This window comes from Bison bison, unplaced genomic scaffold, assembly GCF_000754665.1.
Source record: "Bison bison bison isolate TAMUID 2011002044 unplaced genomic scaffold, Bison_UMD1.0 scf7180017864461, whole genome shotgun sequence".
NCBI lineage: Eukaryota > Metazoa > Chordata > Mammalia > Artiodactyla > Bovidae > Bison > Bison bison.
Window position 1 is genome coordinate 8,262,251 of NW_011495023.1, and position 22,295 is coordinate 8,284,545.

A 22,295-nucleotide genomic window follows, 5' to 3' on the forward strand; every position below is an offset into this window, starting at 1 on the left:
ATATTGGTAGTGTGTCTCTCCTCTCTCTCTCTTTTGTTCTTTTTCTTTTGCTTATAAGTCTTCTCTAATGTTCACATTTGCCATTTCAATGATTTCTGCACTGATCATTATTATATCTCATTATTTGGAGTTTTTTTCTCTTTAAGTTTCTTAAGGTACAATTTTAGCTATTTGACTTTGAACATTTATACTTATACGTGTTTCCTGAGAAATCTGTATGCAGGTCAAGAAGCAACAGTTAGAACCAGACATGGAACAACAGACTGGTTCCAAATTGGGAAAAGAGTATGTCAAGGTTGTATATTGTCACCCTGCTTATTTAACTTATATGCAGAGTACATCATGCAAAATGCTGGGCTGGATGAAGCACAAGCTGGAATCAAGATTGCCAGGAGAAATATCAGCAATCTCAGATGCAGATGGCAGAAAGCAAAGAAGAACTAAAGAGCCTCTTAATGAAAGTGAAAGAGAAGAGTGAAAAAGCTGGCTTAAAACTCAACATTCAAAAAATCATGGCATCTCGTCCCATCACTTCATAGCAAGCAGATGGGGAAACAATGGAAACAGTGAGAGACTTTATTTTGGGGGGGCTCCACAATCACTGCAGATGGTGACTGCAGCCATGAAATTAAAAGACGCTTGCTCCTTGGAAGAAAAGCTATGACCAACCTAGACAGCATATTAGAAAGGAATGCATTTGAGTCAGTTCTAATGAGGTGAATGAACCTAGAGCCTATTATACAAAGTGAAGTAAGTCAGAAAGAGAGATAAATATTATACTGTAATATATATATACAGAATCTAGAAAAATGGTACTGAAGAATTTATTTACTGGGCAGCAATGGAGAAACAAACATAGAAAATAGACTTATGGACATGGAGAGAGGGGAGGAGAGGGTGAGATGTATGGAAAGTGTAACATGGAAACTTACATTACCATATGTAAAATAGATAGCCAAAGGGAATTTGCTGTATGACTCAGGAAACTCAAACAGGGGCTCTGTATCAATCTAGAGGAGTGAGATGGGAGGAAGGTTCAAAAGGGAGGGGATATATTGTATACCTATGGCTGATTCATGTTGAGATTTGACAGAAAACAACAAAATTCTGTAAAGCAATTATCCTTCAATAAAAAAATCAATAAATTAAAAAAAAAAGCAGAGACATTATTTCACCAACAAAGGTCTGTCTAGTCAAAGCTATGGTTTTTCCAGTAGTCATGTATGGATGAGAGAGTTGGACTATAAAGAAAGCTGAGTGCCACAGAATTGATACTTTTGAACTGTGGTGTTGGAGAAGACTTTTGAGAGTCCCTCCAATCACTCCATCCTAAAGGAAATCAGTTCTGAATATTCATTGGAAGGACTGATGCTGAAGCTGAAACTCCAATACTGTGGCCACCTGATGCGAAGCACCGTCTCATTAGAAAAGACCCAGATGCTGAGAAAGATCGAAGGCGGGAGGAGAAGGAGATGACAGAGGATGAGATGGTTGGACGGCATCACCAACTCAATGGACGTGAGTTTGAGCAAGATCTGGGAGTTGGTGACGGACAGGGAAGCCTGGTGTGCTGGAGTCTATGGGGTTGCAAAGAGTTGGACACAACTGAGTGACTGAAATGACTTATCTAATAGAAGCCAAAAATTCCCTCTAGGCATTGCTTCATAGCTGCATAGCACAAATTTTGATATGATATGCTTCCATTTTCATTCGGCTCAAAAACCTTTTAAATCCCCTTCTGATGTCTTCTTTGTGTTAGAAGTTTGTTTAGATGTGTTATGCTTGTTTGGGGACTTTCCAGATATCTGATTTCTAATTAATTTCTATCATGGTTAAAAAAATATAGTTTGTAAAATTTCAATCCTTTAAAGTTTTTTGACACTTGTTTTATGACACAAAGCACATTCTATCTTGGTAAATGTTCTATATACACTGGAAAAGGAAGTGTATATAGAACTTTTGACCACTATTCAACAACTGCCGCTATTGGCTGGAGTGTTCTATAACTGACAGGACAAAACAGGTTGGATACTATTTTCAAGTGTTCTAATAATCATTGAAAGAGAGATGTTGAAATCTCTGATTACAATTGTGGATTTATTTCTTCTTTTAGTTCTGTCAGCTTTTGCTTCATGTATTTTGAAGCTCCATTAGTAGGTACACAGCCTTTAGAATTAGCATACCTTCTTAAAAAACTGATCACTTCATTATTAGAAAGTAATACTCTTTATCCCTCTTAAAATTCTATAGTCTAAAATCTGTTTGATATTAATATAACCAATCCAGTATTCCTTTATGATAATACAATATTTGTCTATTCTTTGAGTTTTTTTCTGTGTCTTTATTTTTTAAGGGGGTTTTCAATAGCACCCCACTCCAGTACTCTTGCCTGGAAAATCCTATGGACGGAGGAGCCTGGTGGGCTGCAGTCCATGGGGTCGCTGAGGGTTGGATACGACTGAGCAACTTCACTTTCACTTTTCACTTTCACGCACTGGAGAAGGAAATGGCAACCCACCCCAGTGTTCTTGCCTGGAGAATCCCAGGGACGATGGAGCCTGGTGGGCTGCCATCTGTGGGGTAGCACAGAGTTGAACACGACTGAAGTGACTTAGCAGCAGCTTATGGAGAACATAGAATTTTTATCCTTTCTAACAGTTTCGTAATTGTTTGGACTACTGACATTTAATGTGATATTTTAAAATGTATTTGTATTTAAAATTTCCATCTTGCTATTGTTTTCTACATATCCCATTGCTGGTTCTTCCTTATTTTGTGCTGTCTTATCTTTTGTTTTTATTTTGTAGAAGTTCTAAGGTTTACAATGTATGTTTACCTCATCACAGTCTACCTTCAAGTATTATTATACTACAAGTATTATTATACTACAGGATATAAGAACCTCACAAAAGCTTCTACCCCTCCCCCATCTTTATCCTAGGGTTCTATGAGTGTTATAAAACCTGTAATTCATTGTGGTTATTTTCCCCTTAAAAACCTAAGTATATTGTAACGAAATTTAAAAAGAAAAAAAAAAACTAACATTTACCCATCTGTGTGTGTGTGTGTATGCTCAGTTGGGTTCGACTCTTTGTGACCCTATGGGCTGTAGCCCACCAGGCTCCTCTGTCCATGGGATTCTCCAGGCAAGAATACTGGAGTGGGTTGCCCTTTCCTCCTACAGGGGATTTTCCTGACCCAGGGATCAAACTCTTGTCTCCTGTGACACCTGCATTGGCAGGTAGATTCTTTTACCATCAAGTCACCTGGGAAGCCATATTTACCATTTTATGTAATCTTTATGTCATTGTGCAAATCCAAATTTCCAGCTCATACCACTTTCTTGTGCATTATGGACTTTTAAAACTTCTGGCTTCCTGTGTTTTCTGATAAAATATTTGCTGACCTTCCTTCTTCCTCTGTATGCAATGTTTCTTTTTTCCTTGGCTGTTTTTAGTATTTTTCTCTTTATTACTGGTTTTAGGAAAGTTTATGTTAATTCCCCTTGGAATGGTTTCCCTCTTCTCTTCTTACAACTCCTCCTTTTCCCTCTTGGGGTTCATAATGATTCTTTGATTTGTAGATTTAAAGATCTCATTAATTTTATAAAAATTTTGACCACTATTCAAATATTTCTTCTTTATCTGTCTACTCTCCTTCTGGGATCCTAATTACACTTGTGTTAGGTTGCTTGATGTGGTCAACAGCTCACTGATTCTGTATTCCTTTTCAGTTTTTTTCCCCTCTCATTTTCATTTTGTGTTGTTTTATGTCTTTAAATCCAAAAATATTTTTTTCTTCAGTGTCTTAGCTATTATCCCCATTCAGTATACTATTTTCATTTTAGACATAGTATTATTTATGTATTCAACTTAATTTTTTTATCCTTCTATTTCTATGTCTTGCTCATGTTTTCATCTGCATTTGGAACACATGAAAATATTTTAAATAGTGGTTTTAATGTTCTTGTCTACTAATTCTCTGATATTGTTTCTTTGTCTGTTTGTATTGACTGATTTTTCTCTTGGTTATACATATTATATTTCTGGGACTAGAAACTTTTAGTCCAGTTCTAAGTCGGTCCTACTTCCTGGTACAGCACTCAATCCCCTGTATCTTATGAGATTCACTCTGGTTGGTGGGAACATAAACTTTATCTGGCTCTGCTGCTTTCTGTTGGTTATTTCTCTGGCCTTGGTAGTTTCATCATACATGTGGACTGTCAACCAAAGACATCAGGGAAATCCTCCTGTATACTTCCATAATTTTCTATCTATGCAGTTCTCTCCTCTACAGTACTCAGTGCTATGAATTGTATATGGCTTGACCTCCTCAAGGAGAAGGAAATGGCAACCCACTCCAGTACTCTTGCCTGGAGAATCCCATGGATGGAGGAGCCTGGTGGGCTACAGTCCATGGGGTCGCAAAGAGTCGGACATGACTGAGCGACTTCCCTTTGACCTCAAATTCTGAATCCTGTCACTTTAACTCAGTGAAACTGCTGAATTTTGTTTTAATTTCTCTTTCCTGAACTTTTGTCTGGAGATTTTCTCCAGGGAGAATATTGGGACAATTGTAGGTCTTGTTTCCCTTCACTTAGGGATGACCGTTCTGTGCTGCTTATTGTTCAGTGTCTAAAAAACCATTGTTTTACATATATTTTCCTGGTGTTTTAATTGCTTAAGGTGAGAGGGTAAATTCCATTCTTGATTGGAAGCAGAAATTCAGCTACACCACTTTTAGTAACTTGTATTCTCACCTTACTATGTAGATAAGTTTGTGTGGAGAAACATTAAATTTTTTCTTGCTTTTAGAAGACTTTCCTCAACTTTGAACTCAATGGCTAGGAATTAATTACAGTCCAAAATGAATGAGCACATTAGATACCTTCAAGAAGTAATGTTCAATCCAAATCTGTGCCTTCAAATTCCCATGGAAACTGGAATTAGCATATATGATCTGACTAATCACCTTTTTTGAGGTAAAAAGGAGTGTGTATACTCACCTTTTTAAAAATTGCATCTTGTGATTCATTCCACTATTTTGTGTGTGAACTGAAAGCTTACCATGTCATAGAAAATAAGATATTTTATTCTATATGAATAATAACTTTTTCCAAATTACAAATTTTTAAAATGATGAAACTAATATAATGGTGTATGTCAATTATATCTCAATAACACAAGAATAAAGATCTATTAATAGGTTCCATTAATCTCAATTTTCCAAAAAAATTTTTATATATCTATGTATGAATTGTAACTTGATTTTAACTTGATAATGTGATTTCTTTTCATAATTAATATATGTAAAACTTACACTTTTTTTTGAATGAAAGATTTTTTCAATGCTACAGTGCTTTACAATTTTCAAATCATGCAAGTTTCACCCACATTTCATATAATTCCATAACAACCCTTTTGCCCTACCCTTGTATTCCCCTTCTCCCTGCCCCCCACCCCCACTGGTAACCACTAGTTTGTTCTTTTTATCTGTGAATCTGCTTCTTTTTTGTTTTCACTACTTTGTTGTATTTTTTAGACTCTACATTTAAGTGACGCCACAGTATTTGTCTTTCTCTGACTTATTACACAAAAAATAATGCTCTCCAAATCCATACATGTTGCTGCAAATGGCAAAATTCCATGCTTTTTTATAACTGAGTAGCAATCCATTGCATGTATATGTGTGTATATACATATACACACATCTTCTTTATCCATTCAGCTATTGATGAACACTGAGCTTGCTTCCATTACACTTTCAATAGTTGCATTTGATTCCATTTTCTAGATGGTGTGGTTTTATTGTAAAGATCTAGGGGTGACTCAGACAACTGGTCCTACTTTTTTATTACATGTGGGCTAAAGTTGTCATATTCAATAAACATACCATACTTATATTTTCTTGCCAATAGTCATGATATATTTAATCATATTAAGTCTTTAGATAAACATTTCCATGGCAATTTATTTGAAATAGACCAAAAGTTGGTACAATCTGATGTTTCATTGAGTTTTTTTTTTTAATTCTATTCGACTAGATGAACATCTGGTTAACTACTGCTATATGCTTGTTTTGTTTTAAAATTTCAGGCCAATATTATTACAGCACTTCTTAATCGTGTAGAACTTTAGACTGCTCATAGCTCACAGTTCAACTGGAAGAGGGTGTCCTTCATCCCACTTTGATTTCATATATCCATTTTCTAAATTCTCATTTAGCATCTGCATCTCTCATTAAGGTTTTCAACGATGTATGGTTTTATTGTTAACCAACACTTTAATGTTTATCTGTCAGTTCCCCAAGGAGACTGGAATCTCTGAGGTATGGGAGATCAGGTACCATCAATTGTGGTTTCCCCAAGGAATCTGCCTCTTTGTGAAAGCTGAACAATCATCTTCAAGACTTGCAAAGAGCTGCAGTGAACTTTCTTGAAACTGGGTATATAACTCAGTGATGCAAAGACTCATAGCTTAATATATTTCTTTCTTAGTAAGAATTCTTACTACTAATAAGGGAATTGGCTAAGGGTGATTGTGTTACTGTGAGGGCAATTTGTGTTACAGCGGAGACAGAGAATTGGTTAAAAGTTTTATTATGCTCTGTTTTTTATAAATTAGTGTCTTGCAAGCACGACATCTTATAGAATTAAAAACTCCTCTTGGTTGTTGCTGGCAGTGTAGGTTAACTTTACCCTAACACAAAGAGTTCTCTGGCATCACATTTGGATGCCTTCTATTCTTTTCACCATAAGTTAGTTTTTCCTACTTATTTCTTCAGAGTAAACCAAGGAGTTTGAGCTGTCACTGCAACATTACCCAAGGGTGATATTACACATTTGCCAACTAAATAAAGATTTTTCCTATAAAATTTCTTGAAAAAGCCACCTAGACACAGTAAAGCTTTTTAAATTTACCAATAAACAAAACACCTATTTAATAAACTATCTTAACATTCAAATTCAGGATTCTATGAAAAATATAATCTGCCAGTGGGTTACAGAGGAGGAGCTTTTATCTTGTACAATATACAGGAATTTTTGATTAAAACTCCATTCAGCAATAGTTAATTTGAACACTTCTCATAAACTCTGAAACTGTACCAAATCTTACTTTGAATTCCTATTTCCAATCTCTACTAGATTTTGAGAAGTTAATGGAAAACAAAATAGGTATTGGTCTGGTTAAAAAAAAGATACTCAGGCTTAAAAATGAAGGATCTGTCCACCTGTTGAAGATGTTAGGCACTCCAAGTAATTACTAAAAAAGAAAACTGACAATTAAGATCTGAAAGACCTTAAAGATTATCCAGTTCATGTAATTTTTTTTACAGATCAGAAAACAAATTTTAATAATGTATTCGAGATCACAAAACCAATCAGTTGCAGAGCCTAATTTTTTTGTTTTTAGCCCAGTGTGCTTTCAATGTAGTTTTGACTTGGAACAAGAAAAAGGAGAAAGATAAAGCTGCAAAATCCTAGAAGGAATTAGATTTTCCCTATTCTTTACCTTCTTTTGTCCCCAGAGATTTAAGTAAGTGCTAAGTCCCAGGTGAGTAACTGACAGGTTTACTGTCTGGTACCTTTTTGAAAATGTGGGGAGCTAAAGGGGTCCTAACACCTATATAAAAATCTTAACTCTATCACATATTTTTGGGTCTCTGTCAATCCATTCTTCTTTATATCAACTATCAGATCAAAAGAAGACCTTAGGCACTATCTTGTGCATTTGTTTCATCAATCAAAAAAAAGAGAGAGAGGCTCAGAAACAGAAATTTATATTTGACAATACTCGGGAAAAAATGGGTATTATCTTTCTTTAGAGAAAGCAGTGGTGTAGTCAGAAACAAAAGTGAATTCCTGAAACAAGATATCAAGTATCCTAATGCAGGATAATAAAATTGTGACTTCTCTTTTTTCAACACTAAGATATTTCAGGCTATGTTGCATACCATATCACACACGTACAATTAACTTACAATTACACACGTATGAACAAGAGGCTGACATAAGAAAATGGCTCTCTCACAGCACTGGTCCACCATCTCCCTGAATTATGAAGAGCTAAATACTTATATTTCGCAACTCCTTCTTTAAGAAGCTATCACCCAAGACTACTTCACTGAGATAGAAATAATCTCGTTTTGAAAGTCATACGACGCTTACTTAATCCTGAAATGGGACAATTCTTCTCCATTCTTGTTTCAAGTGATAATCGTTGCTTACGCACATACCTAGGAGGCTGTGGAGGCTCCTTCCAGTCACTGGGTATGAGGTTATAAATGCTCTCAGAAGGGCCCGTTGGATCCATGGCCACCATACGAGTTCTGAAAACTACTTAGCTTTTTTCTCACTATAGCAATATCTCCATCCCTTTCTTCACAGCTTGTCCTTTCCTCTCCTACCCTCTTGCCTTCTCAAGGAACGAACGTTTCTTTCACGCAATTTCCCCGCGACCTCTTCTTCGAGTCCTCTCTTGGCAAGAAAGTAAAATACCCCTTCTACGACTCTTGGGCTAGCTTAGCGTTGTTGACAGCACGACTGCCGTGGAAACAGTAACTAGGCAACGAGGAAGTGGCGTCGCAATCTAGTTTTCCAAACTTTCCTTTCGCAACGGCTCCTTTTCTGTCAGAGAAGCTCAACGTGAAAACCACAGTTTATATGTACCTTTGGGAGTAAAGGGGTGGAAAATGGCGTCCCCTTGAAAATGTTGCTCTTTTCTCTGTGTATTTGGAAAAAAAAGATAAATTCTACCACAGACAAACGGGAAATTGTGCCGATGTGCACGCGTCACACAATACTCTCGTCCACATGCGTGACCCTGTGGGGCGGGGCGAGCGACTGAGGCCACGCTGACGCACGTCCGACGTGAAGAACATGACGAGGAAGGGAGGGGCCTAGGATCGAGTGGGTGAGGCGCAGGACGAGTCGCTTACCAGGTACTGGGCAGCTCGGGGGTGGGCGTGGCGCGCGAACGCGGAGGACAGCCCTTGCGCAGGCGCAGAGGCCGCTGCGCGGGTTGGGGCGAGGGGGACCTCACGAGGCCTGGGTCCTGGGCTGTGGGCCATCAGGGGCAGGAGTCCGAGGTGCGGGACTGTGTCCCGAGGCGGCGCTGGCGGCTCCCGGAAGCTCTTTCCCATTTCCTTTCCTTTCCCCCCGTCTTCTCAGTGAGATTTCCTTGGTGAGTTATTTGAGGAGAAAGGGAAACTGTAGAATCAGTCCGTTCCCATCGCATGCCCTTTTCCGGTCCGTGTCTTCCCCTGTGCGCTACTGGGCGGTGATCCCAGCAATTTGGCCGCGCCCGCCTTCCCGGCCGCTTGCGTCCCGCGCTCAGCCGTGCGGCCCCCGGTGCGAGCGCTCAGGACAGCTCCCCTCGTCCTCCCCTCGGCCACCTGTCTCCCTTCCTCTCGCGCCTCGCTGCTTCTCCCCCTGTTTACCTCTTTATCGGGCCCCTCCTCTTAGGGCTTGACTTTGTTTTCTAAGCAAGCAGCCTAAACCAGAAGAATCCTTTTAAACGGGCCTTTGAATTTTATGCTCCTCCCTTTTTTTTTTTCTGGCGTCCCTTTTTGAAAATAGTCTTGGGAGCGGTTTTATTCCGTTTGATCCGTGTGGTTTTCCACGAACCTACCGATTCCCATATTGACTGCTGAAAGACTCTCATTTGGCAATCCAGAGGCTCTGAAAGACATTTTGGCAATATGGTTCTGACCAACCTTATAGAAGCCAGTCTGCCCAAAGGGAGTAAGGATGCTTGAAGATCAGAGGCCAGTTTTGGCCCTGTCACTCCCAGGGTGCCCGGTGGTGGAGACAAAGCAGCATGGTAGCTTGGTTGACTTAAAAGAGTTTATTGGCTCTGCCTTCTGAGATGGTCCATGCTCTGTCTGTAGAGTTTCGTTTCTCACTAAATAAATCCAGTTTTTACCTAAAACAAAGTTTGCTGAATGTGTAGGTGCTTATCATCTTGGGCCCTTGGTGAATTTCAGTAGATAAGAATGAACTTAGTTTTTTCTTATACAGTTGGTCAGGTTTCTATTTTTTTATCCCAGGCGTTTAACAAACATTTTATTTCCGATGAATGGCACCTTGGGGTTGATGGTTCTGTTCTTCACATCAGATTTTCTGTTTACAAAATATTTGTATGTATATGCCGCTTTGCCCTTTTCCTTTCCATTTTTGAGTATTTCATGTTTTTGGTTATTTTTGCTTAGCTTGTGTAGAGAATAATTCTATTCTCTATATGTGCTAAGGTTTGAACCGAGGACTTGGAATGATAATAGTTAGCCAAATGGACAGTCCTTGGCCAAAGTTTGTAACATTTCTAATTAGAAGGAACACTTAAGGACTCTTATGTTTATCAGTTCCTGAAAGAGCCAATAAGGGCAAAGCATGGTTTCTCTAGGTAGTAAGTACCCACTGGCCTCAGTTAGTCTTGACTTTCTGTTGTTACTGAATACAGAAATTTCACTGATGTCAGTGTATTTATATGGTTTTAAAAATACTGAACAGAATTTAAAGTCTCACTGTAGTATATTTAGTATACAGTCTTAGGGAAGTTGTTAAATCATTTGGAAAGGAACTTTTTTCCCCTTTAGGTATTGGTCTGTAATTCTTGGCTTTTGAAAGCATGTTTACAAAGAATATGTTCCTGATTTTTCTAATTCACTCAAAATGGCAGTCCTGTTCAAGGAAATGCCTATGTACAGTATGTCCACATAGAATTAGTGTTGGTGTGCCATCAGAGGTAGTGAACCTTTTCTGTAAACGGCTCGATAATAAATATTTTAGGGCTTTGCAGGCGAGTTGTATTCTTCTGAAACTACTTAAGCACTACCATTATAGCTCCAAAACAACCAAAGACAATACTTAAGAAATGGAAAAAAAAATGAATGAGCAAAGTTTTTTTCCCATGAAACATAATTTACAAAAACAGGGGTGAGCTACATTTGGCCTGTGGGTTATAGTTTGCATGGACACCTTATATGAATGGTTGTACATACAAATTAGTTTTTTTTTTTTTTTTACTAAGGATTATTTCAGTATACTTAGATGAATAAAATGGTCAGAGGTGGGAGTAGAAATAGGACAGCTGGGAGGAAAATAAACCCTTTCTAAAGACATAGTCTTCACAATATTTTTCTAAGTTATAGAATTACAAAGAGTACTTAATCATTTGAATAAGATATTCAAAACCTTTAAGAGAATATTTAATAGCAAAAGACTAACAACAGAAAAGGCTTAGTTGGCTTTGATTCTAAAATAAAGGCAAAGATGAGTGGTGAATTTGGAAAATGATTGTAAGAGCCCTGTGATTACCACGTGGCACTGAAGTGTGGGCCTTCCACCACGCTGTTTCAGTCAGCTAATTAACTGGAGGGCTTGTTTAGAGGATTTTTACGTATTAAAAGCAAAGCTTCTAACCTTCTTCTGGTTAGTTTATATCCTAGTATATTTGCATTTTTTCTTATTACTTATGGGAAAACAACATTGCTGTAAAAATGCAGCAATTTTTAAGAATATTTTAAAACCTTAGAATATCTTTCTTCATAAAATAGTGGACTAGATTTAGTCATTCTTAGAAATTTAATTAGAGATTGTATTAAAACAGGATGACAGGATGACAAGTATAATCATTGCACAAATATTTTCAAAAGTTCATTGAACTGTAGCCAGTTCTCATTGTGAAACAAAATATTTTAAATGGGTGACAAATGCTAAATCATTTTCACTAAATAGATTTTGAAAGTTTACCAGAAGTATTGAAAACGAGGTAATTTTATAATGGAATTGAAATTTTCTGGACTATTTTGGAAGTAAAAATTGATGCACTTATAATTTCGATTATCAATCATCTAGTGTAAGCACAGGAAAATATCACTGTAAATACTTTGCTAAAAGGTAATATGTATTTCTTGTTTAAAAATGTAACTTTGTTAGCATTCTTAGAAAATAATTTTAAAATGTGTTAAAAGTGTTTTCTGTACTTTCTTTCCCTTGAAGTCTATATTCAGTTTTGATCAGCTTGCCACAGTAAAATTGTTAAAGTTCATACCTCGAGGTCACACAGTATTTAATATGTACATGTGGACATTCTGTTTCTGTTTTTTAAAGTTCTTGCTGTGATACTGACACATCACTACCTTTTCATTTGTCTCTGATAAGGTCTTTTATGTCTAAGAAGTATCTACTGGAACTAGTGGATCAAAAAACTACACTATAAGCGACTAGTAAGAAAACCTGTTTTAAAATTATTAATGTGTAATGGAGTGGTATACATCGTCCATCCCCTGAAGAATTAGAGAGTTTACTAAAATACTTTTGTATGGAACTTGGGTCTACACCAATTATTTGCAAACATCAATAATTCAGTAAAACCTGAGTACTTTACAGTCAAGAGATTTGGTCTTTAAGTACTGGTTTTGTTTCTTGACTCTTATGTGATTGACTCCCATTTTAATTTGAAATAGTTCTGTTCTTTGGCTGAAGAAAAATTGCCTGTTCATGACCCCTTTACTGAAAAACATATTAAAATATAAGTAAATGAAAAACACCTTATAATATGGCTTTGAATCATAAAGGAACATGATTTGCAGTCGGTCCTCACTTTTCACAAGTTCTCTATTTGTGAATTCTACTTGCTAAAATTTATTTATAACCCCAAATGAATGCTTACAGCACTTCTGCAGTCACTCATGGCCACATGCATGAGTGGTGAAAAATTTGAGTCATGAGATATGCATGTTTCAAATTGGGGTCAAATAAGGTGATGCTTTGCCTTCTTGTTTCAGCTCCTACTGTAAACAAGGGTCTTTTTTGAATTCTATTTAAGGGCCACATGTTTTGCATTTTTGTGTTTCTGGTTGCTGGTTTTGTTTAAAATGGCCCCCAAGCAGAGGGCTGAAGTGCTGCCTTGTGTTCCTAAGGCAGTGAGGCCACCATGTGCCTTACAGAGAAAATGTGTGCATTAGATAAGTTTCCTTCAGGCATGTATTAAAGTCTGAGTTCAGTGGTAGTGAATCATTATGTGTATATTAAATAAGATGTCTTTAGGCAGAAACACACATAAAACATTATGTATTGATCAGTTGGCAAAAATATTGTAACCAGAGGCTCACAAGAACCTAGGAACAGTGTGTTTCCCCCAGAAGCAGTGGTTCAGTGTTCACTAATTTGTATTCATGGTGACCTGATAGACTTAACTACCATGAATAATGAGTACTGACTATTACCTCTTAAGTAAAAATTCAGTTTCCAGATAAAAGTTAGATGTCATGGGCATTATTCCATCTTCTCTTGCAGTTTGGTTGGCCTACAGTGGATGTTGAAACCCTAAAATTAGTTTGTGTCTGGATGTTACAAAACAAAATTTAGTATGTAACTTCTTTAATTTTCTTTAAAATGATAATATTTGTTACATGTTAGAGCACTTTATAAGCTAGTGTCAGGAAGATTTTTATGGTGAAATAATATTGATACTGAATTGATAAATTGAACTGTCACAATTTTCTACTTTGAATTCGTATAAAACAAAGGAAGAGTAAGGTTACAAAGGATAAGGTGAAGTTAACATGCATTAACGCTTGTGTTAGTCTTTTGCTTTTAATGGAGTTGGTGTTAAGCATTGTAGCAACCAACCTAAAGTGGAAAAGATCAGATGAAAAATTTAGTGTCCATAAAAACAAACCAGCTACTCAGGTAATACACAATTATTAGCAATACAGATGTCAGAAATTTCTGCATTGGGAACTAAAAAAGATGATACTCTGTGATATTATAAGCAAAAGCTACCTATTAAGCAGGCTGCTTAATGTAGTGTCCTCAAAATAATTAGTGTTAAAGAATAGTACCAGAATAAAAGTAGTTTAATAAAAGAAATTGCTGATGGGGTTCAAGTGTACAGTTCGCTGACCCTTTGTTTACTTCAGGGAAAGGATTAACCTGTGCCCAATATGGATGAGTGCCCCTTGTTTTCTCTGAAGGTTTATAAACAAGAGCTTCCCTGGTGGCTCAGATGGTAAAGAATCCGCCTCCAATGCAAGAGGCCTGGGTTCAATCCCTGGGTCAGCAAGTTCCCCTGGAGAAGGGAATGGCTGCCCAATCCAATATTCTTGCCTGAAGAATTCCACGGACAGAGGAGCCTGGCGGGCTACAGTCCATAGAGTTGCAAAGAGCCAGACACAACTGAGTGACTAACACAGACTAACACTAGCCCCTTGTTTTCTCTGAAGGTTTATAAACAAACCAAACTATGAAAAAAAAAAAAAAAAAGAAGGCTAGTTCTGTGTCTAGATATTCTGATTCAATTTATATGTTTTTAGTCTTTTATCACTGAGTGACAGTGGTTAATATTACTATATAAATGAATATTCTTATGTGCCTATCACCATGCTATATGTTTGAATTTATTATAAATCATTTAAATAGCCAAGAGGTACCCATGTGTGGCAGACACTTTATCTGCACTCTTTATAGTCGATATTACAGCCAAATCATGATTCAGATGGATAAACAATCTAAAAGAGTAATTCAGATACTTACTTCACACTTTTCAGTCCACTGATTTCTTTCCATCTGATCACTGAACGTACAGTTAAATCATTAAAATTTTAGATGTCATTGTGTAAACTTACATTATCATTTTGTTATAGTATCTTGTATATTGCTTGATGGCAGAAATTCAGTACCATTTAGTAAAATTCTTTCTTATCGTAAGATACACATATTGGAAAATAGTATCTTAATCTTTCAATAATAGCTTTAGGGAACCATGCAAAGGGTCAGTTTATTATTTTTCTGTACTTAAAAAATTCCAATTGGACATTTTAACAATAGACTATCTGTGGAATTTAATGACACAGTATGCAGTTATGATTAATTTCAATTTTTTCCATTGTAGACTCCACTTTTTGCAAAGACTGAGTTTGCTTCAGCATCCACAAACTCTTCACCTCAGATTGGTTCCTGTGTGTTTTCTGTTTGCAAGTCAGAAGGAGTTAAGCATATACCAGCTGAAAAGCCAAATAAGGAAATGCATCCCTTCTTCCAGCAGTTCTAAGTTAACTTGTAAGTTAAATTCAGTGTAAGCTGAAAATGGTTTAAATGTTTTATTAGAAAACACAGTTTGAGTAGCATGAATGATCAGAATAGTAAAGAACGAAAAGTTTTCGGAACGTGTCTAAACACACCATCTAACGTTTAATAGTTGCCTATTGGTTGTACCACGGAATATGTGGAAGGTCTCACTACATGCCTGTAAAGTTACTCTAATCACTTTAAATAAATATTGTAGCAGTTATTAAATTGTACTTTACATATGACTAAATGTCTCACCTGTCTGGCACACATCTGGTGTTTTAACAGTGAGTGTATTTCCAAAGACAGGGATCTGATCAGTACAGGGAATTACAGAGCTTCTCCAGATGCCAGCATGAATTTGTCCTCTTATCAATGGAAACATTCCTGAGGGTTTTTTTGCTATCACTCTGGAGTCTGGGATTTGAGTTGTGTCTCCACTGGTGATGTTTATAGGAAAGAAATGAACGTGATGGTCCGAGTCAGAGAAAGTTATAGATCTGTAGCCTTTGAGTTTGTTGTCGATTATCCATTTTTCTTAAGTATTTACATAATGTTATATCTTTCACTAGCTTTTTTTATAAGCTAGTGAAAAACATGAAAAACATGTAAGAATGATTTTTAACAGTATGCATGTAAAAGGCATGTAAGAAAGAAAAGGTCATGCCTTTGTTCTATATATAATTGTTCTTTGGAAAATTCTTTAAGCGTTGTATAAGCAAATATTTTATTCTGGTTTCTTGTTGTGAATTCTTTGACTAAGAAATTTATGAGTAACACGATAGTCTATCAACATGTTCATATAACTAACGAGAAATACAGAGACTATTCAGCTTTTTGAATTGCAAGTATATAGCATCCCAACTCCAAGTAATCCTTATTTACTTGGGTTACAAACCATGAGACATTTTTCATTATAGGAAAAGAAATAGTAATTTGATTTAGTATCTTTTTAAAAAAAATATCTATGATACAACATTCTCAGAATAAAGTTTCTGTTGCTCATAGTTACAAATGATTACTCACTTTCTTGAGACTTGAAAAGATTACTAAAAAGATAATATGTAATATATGAGAATTTAGGTTTGGATAATTTTTTAATGCCATATAAAATTCAGAAGAATTTTAAGTTTGTGTACTGTGGGCATGATTCTACTTAATCCTATTGGTATGTTAAGCCTATAGAAATTAGTAACTAAATGTCTTTCCTTGTCTTTATGTTTTGAAAAGGGCCAAAGCCAGTTTTTCTTTTGGCTTGGGCAGCAAAGTGAAAAGAGAATGCTCCACTTTAAGCGATGTCAGCTTCTGAAACAGATAGCTCAGAAATGCTTGTCTCGCATCCATGTGAAAACAGATAAACATCCACAGCTATTTCTTTCAAGAACCTTTGCACTTGCAGAATTAAGGAAGTCATGGCATTCCATCTACTCTCTTGTTGGAGACAAAAATATTATCCTGATGGGACCTCCCGGTGCTGGGAAAACAACAGTAGGCAGAATAATAGGCCAGAAACTGGGTTGTTGTGTCATCGATGTGGATGATGATATCCTTGAAAAAACCTGGAATATGAGTGTGTCTGAAAAATTGCAGGATGTTGGTAATGAGCAATTTTTAGAAGAGGAAGGAAAAGCCGTGTTAAACTTCTCTGCATCCGGAAGTGTGATTTCCCTTACTGGGTCCAACCCAATGCATGATGCTAGCATGTGGCATCTAAAGAAAAACGGAATAATTGTTTATCTGGATGTACCTCTACTAGATATAGTCAGTCGTCTAAAATTAATGAAAACAGATAGGATTGTAGGTCAGAATTCTGGAACCTCTATGAAGGACTTACTGAAGTTTAGAAGACAGTACTATAAGAAGTGGTACGATACTCGTGTTTTTTGTGAAAGTGGGGCTTCCCCGGAGGAGGTAGCCAACAAAGTGCTGAGTGCAGTTAAAAGATACCAAGATGTGGATTCAGAAACATTCATTTCCACAAGACACATTTGGCCTAAAGACTGTGAACAGAAAATTCCAACGAAATTCTTTAGTGAAGCTGTGATTGAGGGGTTAGCTTCTGACGGTGGACTTTTTGTTCCTGAGAAGGAGTTTCCAAAGTTAAACTGTGGGGAGTGGAAAAGCTTGGTAGGAGCAACATACATAGAAAGAGCACAGATACTTCTGGAAAAATGTATACATCCTGCTGACATACCTGCTGCCAAGCTGGGAGAAATGATTGAAACTGCTTATGGGGAAAACTTTACCTGCTCAAAAATCGCCCCTGTCAGGCACCTGTCAGGCAACCAGTTCATCCTGGAGTTGTTTCATGGACCAACGGGATCATTTAAAGATCTGTCTTTACAGCTCATGCCCCATCTTTTTGCACACTGTATTCCACCAAGTTGCAATTTTATGATACTTGTAGCCACCTCAGGAGACACTGGAAGTGCAGTCTTAAATGGCTTTAGTCGTCTTAATAAGAATGACAAGCAGAGAATAGCCGTGGCCACATTTTTTCCTGAAGACGGAGTCAGTGATTTTCAAAAAGCACAAATAATTGGCAGTCAGAATGAAAATGGATGGGCGGTAGGTGTCAAGTCAGATTTTGATTTCTGCCAGACATCTATAAAAAGAATTTTTCAAGATTCTGATTTTACTGGCTTTCTTGCTGTGGAATATGGAACTGTCTTAAGTTCAGCTAATTCTATAAACTGGGGCCGACTGCTTCCCCAAGTAGTTTATCATGCTTCTGCATACCTTGATCTCGTTAGCCAAGGATTTATTTCTTTTGGAAGCCCAGTTGATGTGTGTATTCCCACAGGAAACTTTGGTAACATTTTAGCAGCAGTGTATGCCAAAACCATGGGAGTCCCTATTCGAAAATTTATCTGTGCTTCTAATCAGAACCATGTTTTGACTGATTTTATAAAAACAGGACATTATGATATAAGGGAAAGAAAACTAGCACGGACCTTTTCACCAGCAATTGATATCCTCAAATCTTCAAACCTGGAACGACATTTACACCTGATGGCTAATAAAGATGGACAGTTAATGAGAAGACTGTTTAATCAGTTAGAAGAGGAGCATCACTTCCAGATAGAGAAGATCCTAGTTGAGAAACTTCAGCAGGATTTCGTGGCCGACTGGTGCTCCGAGGGAGAGTGCCTGGCAGCTATTCACTCTACCTACAACACTTCGGGCTACATTCTGGACCCACACACTGCAGTTGCGAAAGTAGTTGCAGACAGAATGCAAGACAAAACTTGCCCAGTGATTGTATCCTCTACAGCTCATTACTCCAAGTTTGCACCTGCTATCATGCAGGCTTTAAAGATTAGAGAAATCAATCAGACTTCATCAAGTCAAGTTTACTTATTAAGTTCATACAATGCCTTACCTCCACCGCACGAGGCTTTATTAGAGAGAACAAAACAGCAAGAGAAGATGGAGCACCAGGTCTGTGTAGCTGATGTGAATGTCCTGAAGAATTATGTGGAAAAACTTGCACAAAATCAATTCGTAGGAAAGTTTTCTGAGTAAAAGAAAAAAAAATTCTGGTGAAAAGCATGCAGTAATAAATCACAAAAGTTGATTTTGAGTACAAATAACATTTTGTTTTTTATGCGAATATGTATGTCTGTATATAGATCTGTTATCTTTTGGAATTTCAGTAGCCTCGTCTCTAGGTCTGTCCATTGTCCCTACACATGCTTCTTGGATCCTTAATCTAGAAGTGACAGAAAGTAGCGTAATGCATGGACCCTTGTGCTGTGCTCTGCACCCATGTGGGATATATCAGTTTCTCTTCCCTCATCCCCACTTTTAAATGGACCAAAATGTCTGGTACTCTATCTGACACTTAAAATATTTCAGCATAGTTGTTACATAGTATATCTGTAACCATTATTAGTTCTTTATTGACTAGAAAGATAATGTACACTCTAATGGTTAACTTATTTAGAAGAAGTAGTAAGCACATCTATTAAGAAATGGCTGGCATTTTTGACTCTCCTCAAATTCCATTTTGGACTATAATTAATTAAATGGATCCTAAACCATCCAGATTAGATAAGTGTTCCAGCCTTCACTCCCCTTGGGATGTGTATAGTTAAGGTGATGTAGTTTGAAAATCAAGACACAAGATTTAAATCTAGGATGTGATCATCAACAGAACTACCTAGTAGTAGATACAGAAATAAAATTGCATATCTGTTTCAAGAGAAAAGCTTTCCAAAATTCAGAGTATTTGAATAGTCTTAAGTATGGTTATAGTTATAGCAGTTTTCTTGTATTATTTGGACTCTATTCCTATATAATTTGTCTATTGTCTTTTCTTTCAGTGAACGTTGTCTTTTTTGGCAGCTAAAAGCACATACAATTGATGCACATATTTAGTGTTTCCTTCTTTGTAGTAACAATACATTATAATCATGATTTACATTTGTGAATTTCTTGAATGTTTTATTTCTGAATTAAAAGATTTGTCACTGAAAGGACCTGTTAGTGTAATGGACTACTCTCAACCACAAGATGGCATTCCTAACATAATTTGTCTTTGCTGATAATATTCTGTTTCATTTTCTGGGAGAACTACCTCCATAAAGAAACATATTGCAGGTTGTCAAGGAAAAAATTGTAAAAGTTTAATGAGCAGAAATGATTTGTTTAAAAATTTAAAAAATTAAACCAACTATGGTAACTTTGGCTCTCCAGCTTCTAAAAAGTACATTCTAAAACCAAAACTTGAAAACCAAGAGCAGTTACCAGAAAATAATGGAGGATTCAAAGTTCACTTATTCATGTATGTTTTAGTTATTTTATCATTTGCTTTTAAGGATAAGTGTTTCAATAACCGATATGTTTAGAAAATACATGTAAATTTTCGTGTGTGTATGAGAATGCACTGTTTTTCTGAAAGTGGGAGGGACAATTTTGTTTGTTTTTAAAAGACATGATTTTTGCCCACGAGACTGTAGTGAAGGAGACAATATATAAAATTGAATCAGGTTCAACATAGAAGAGTTATTGCAAGACAGTTCATGAGTAAGTAAAAAGTAAGGGATACAGTCAAGAGCTGTCGGATTACCATGGGCCAATTAGAAAAGATGTCACAGAAGACACAGAAGCTTCTGTGAGTCCTAAAGGGTAGCAAGATTTTCTAGGTGAAAAGGAAGGGGAAGTACATTCTAGGTAGACAAGGGAAATAGGTACAGTGAGTTGCTCAAGAGAGCACATTCCTTTATCTCCAGTTCATTTGTTCTCTTATTTCATGCTTTCACTTTTTCTCAATACCAAGTCTAGCCCTTCCCTCTCAGCTAATGACCTTGCCTCAGTCAAGAGGAAATAAGCCATCAGTGAAGACATGGCTTCCTCTCACCAAGTGTCTAAATCTGCTGGACTCTTTGTCTCCTCACCTGCTTCCCCTGGATTGAATTGGGTGATATTCCTTCCCGTGTGTCTTAGCTTCTGATCCTGTCGGAATACTCCCATCACTTGCTTCATCCACTCTCTCCTCTAGTGCTGCTTCAGCTTCTCCCCTCTGACGGGACCTTCCTTTCTATACCATTCAGATGCTCTCTTTTCACATCTTAAAAAGTATAAGAGCAAAACAAGTCAACATCCACATTCCCCCACCATTCACTCTTTTATTTATGTTCCACTCAAGACCAAGCCTCTTCGAAAACAGTTGTCTACGTGTGTGGTCTCCACTTCCTTGCCTCTCGTGTTCTCCAGAATGTGTAAAGTACGTGTACTGTTCAGGGAGGAATAATAAAACAGAAATAAATGTGCTGCTCCCCACTTTGCTTTAAGAGTAGAACATGCCTCGTGTTTGACACCTGTTGTGGCTCCTATTTGATTACATTTGCTTCTCTCCCTCAGAAGTAACCACTATCCTAAATTTTCTCTTTATCATTTCCTTGTTTATATGTACAGTTTTGCCTCTTTTTAAATTTTATGTAAATGGAATCAGACATATTCTTCCATGACTTTGTTTTATTCAGTAATTTTAAAATTTAACCATGCAGATGACAGAAGGCAGAGTTCATTAATTTTAATTGCTGTATAATATTCTATAGAATGAATGCCACAATCTATCCATTTATGTTAGTGGACATTTAAATGGTCTAATATTTATCTGTACTTGTGTCCAATAGGTATACTGTTTCATAAAATTTGTATTGAAGGCTAGTGAAAATGAACTTACAAACACCTGTGATTCTTTCTAATGGTATATAAAAATATATTTCATATCTTAGCTGTGTTGAAATAAAAATGTGTGGTTTATTTATAATATGAAAAATTATCAGTTCTTGAGCAATGGTTGTAATTTCTTCCTTCTCCAATCTTTGAAATTATTTTACAATGTCAAAAATATGGTGAATTTGTAAGATTTTTGAGAAAAAAGAAATGAGATTTTTAATTGGATATCAGTGAAAATAGTAAAATATTTTTTCATCAAAATAGACTTTAGAAAGTAATAAATTGTTCTGTTTGAAGTTTCTGTTAGATTTTAATAGCAATTCACTTCCAAAAACAATCACAACAAATACTGTTTCTCTCAATCCATTAGATCATTTAAAACATTTTCTAATTCAAACTACTTAAAGCATTAAGAAAAAGAAGTAGCTGTTTTCATATGAGCTGTTTTCACATGAGCCTCAAACTCATGGGAACATAAGTAATAGAGTTTTGTGCAGGAAGATGATTAAAGCCTGATGATCAAAGCCTGTGTATGAAATAGTTATTGGTGTGGGCCCTGTCTGTGTACTCCAGCCACTCTTTGAAACTTTAAAAACTTTAAAAACAAATAGCCTCCTTTAAAATCAGAGGTAGAATAAGCTCCTCTGGTTCAAAGAAAGCAAAGCCAAGCGATCTGTCAGTGTCATGGAGAAGGGACCTGTCAAACATAGGAAACCAAACCAGCATATCATGTACAGCAGTTCTCTGCTCAGTTGGCAAGATTTAGACCAGAGGCCTGTATCAAAAAGTTGTTTGCTTCCTACAGAAGGTGTATTTCTCAGTTCAGCTATTTTTCTATCTAAACTCTTTATTGCTGTCTGAGTTCTTGGGTCTTTCTTTATTTCAGTGGTGGTAACAATTGTCTTGAGCTGAGGTTCCATGTTCAGACGTGGCACTACTTGTTCAGTTATCATCATAGACTTTATTGGGATTGTAATGGCCTATACAATGCACGGTTGCTAATGGCAGGGTGGGGTTTTCTTTCAAATATTTAGAGGGG

The 22,295-nt window shown here is 36.7% G+C and overlaps 2 protein-coding genes across 4 annotated transcripts in view; one reads left to right on the plus strand and one right to left on the minus strand.

The window, feature by feature from the left end:
* Positions 1-8,839, minus strand: part of ENKUR (enkurin, TRPC channel interacting protein) — a 36,202-nt gene extending 27,363 nt beyond the window's left edge. Inside the window, exon 1 of the mRNA XM_010859922.1 lies at positions 8,236-8,839. Coding sequence (XP_010858224.1) covers positions 8,236-8,321 — 86 coding nt within the window. The 5' untranslated portion in view covers positions 8,322-8,839. The remainder of the gene's footprint in view (positions 1-8,235) is intronic.
* A 50-nt stretch (positions 8,840-8,889) lies between these two features.
* Positions 8,890-22,275, plus strand: THNSL1 (threonine synthase-like 1 (S. cerevisiae)). Of its 3 annotated transcripts, XM_010859921.1 has the most exons (4): positions 8,951-9,182; positions 12,161-12,225; positions 14,895-15,061; positions 16,301-22,275. In XM_010859921.1, exon 4 carries the CDS (start codon positions 16,349-16,351, stop codon positions 18,593-18,595), a length of 2,247 nt encoding a protein of 748 aa, XP_010858223.1. In that variant the 5' UTR covers positions 8,951-9,182; positions 12,161-12,225; positions 14,895-15,061; positions 16,301-16,348; the 3' UTR covers positions 18,596-22,275. The 3 variants fall into 3 exon arrangements, with proteins under 3 accessions (XP_010858222.1, XP_010858223.1, XP_010858221.1); XM_010859920.1 differs by lacking the exons at positions 8,951-9,182; positions 12,161-12,225 and adding an exon at positions 8,890-8,940; XM_010859919.1 differs by lacking the exon at positions 12,161-12,225.
* Positions 22,276-22,295: the final 20 nt, after the last annotated feature.

What these genes read in the sequence shown, in the direction of transcription:
- THNSL1 (XM_010859920.1), top strand. Translation starts at nt 16,349, where the DNA reads ATGCTCCACTTTAAGCGATGTCAGCTTCTGAAACAGATAGCTCAGAAA.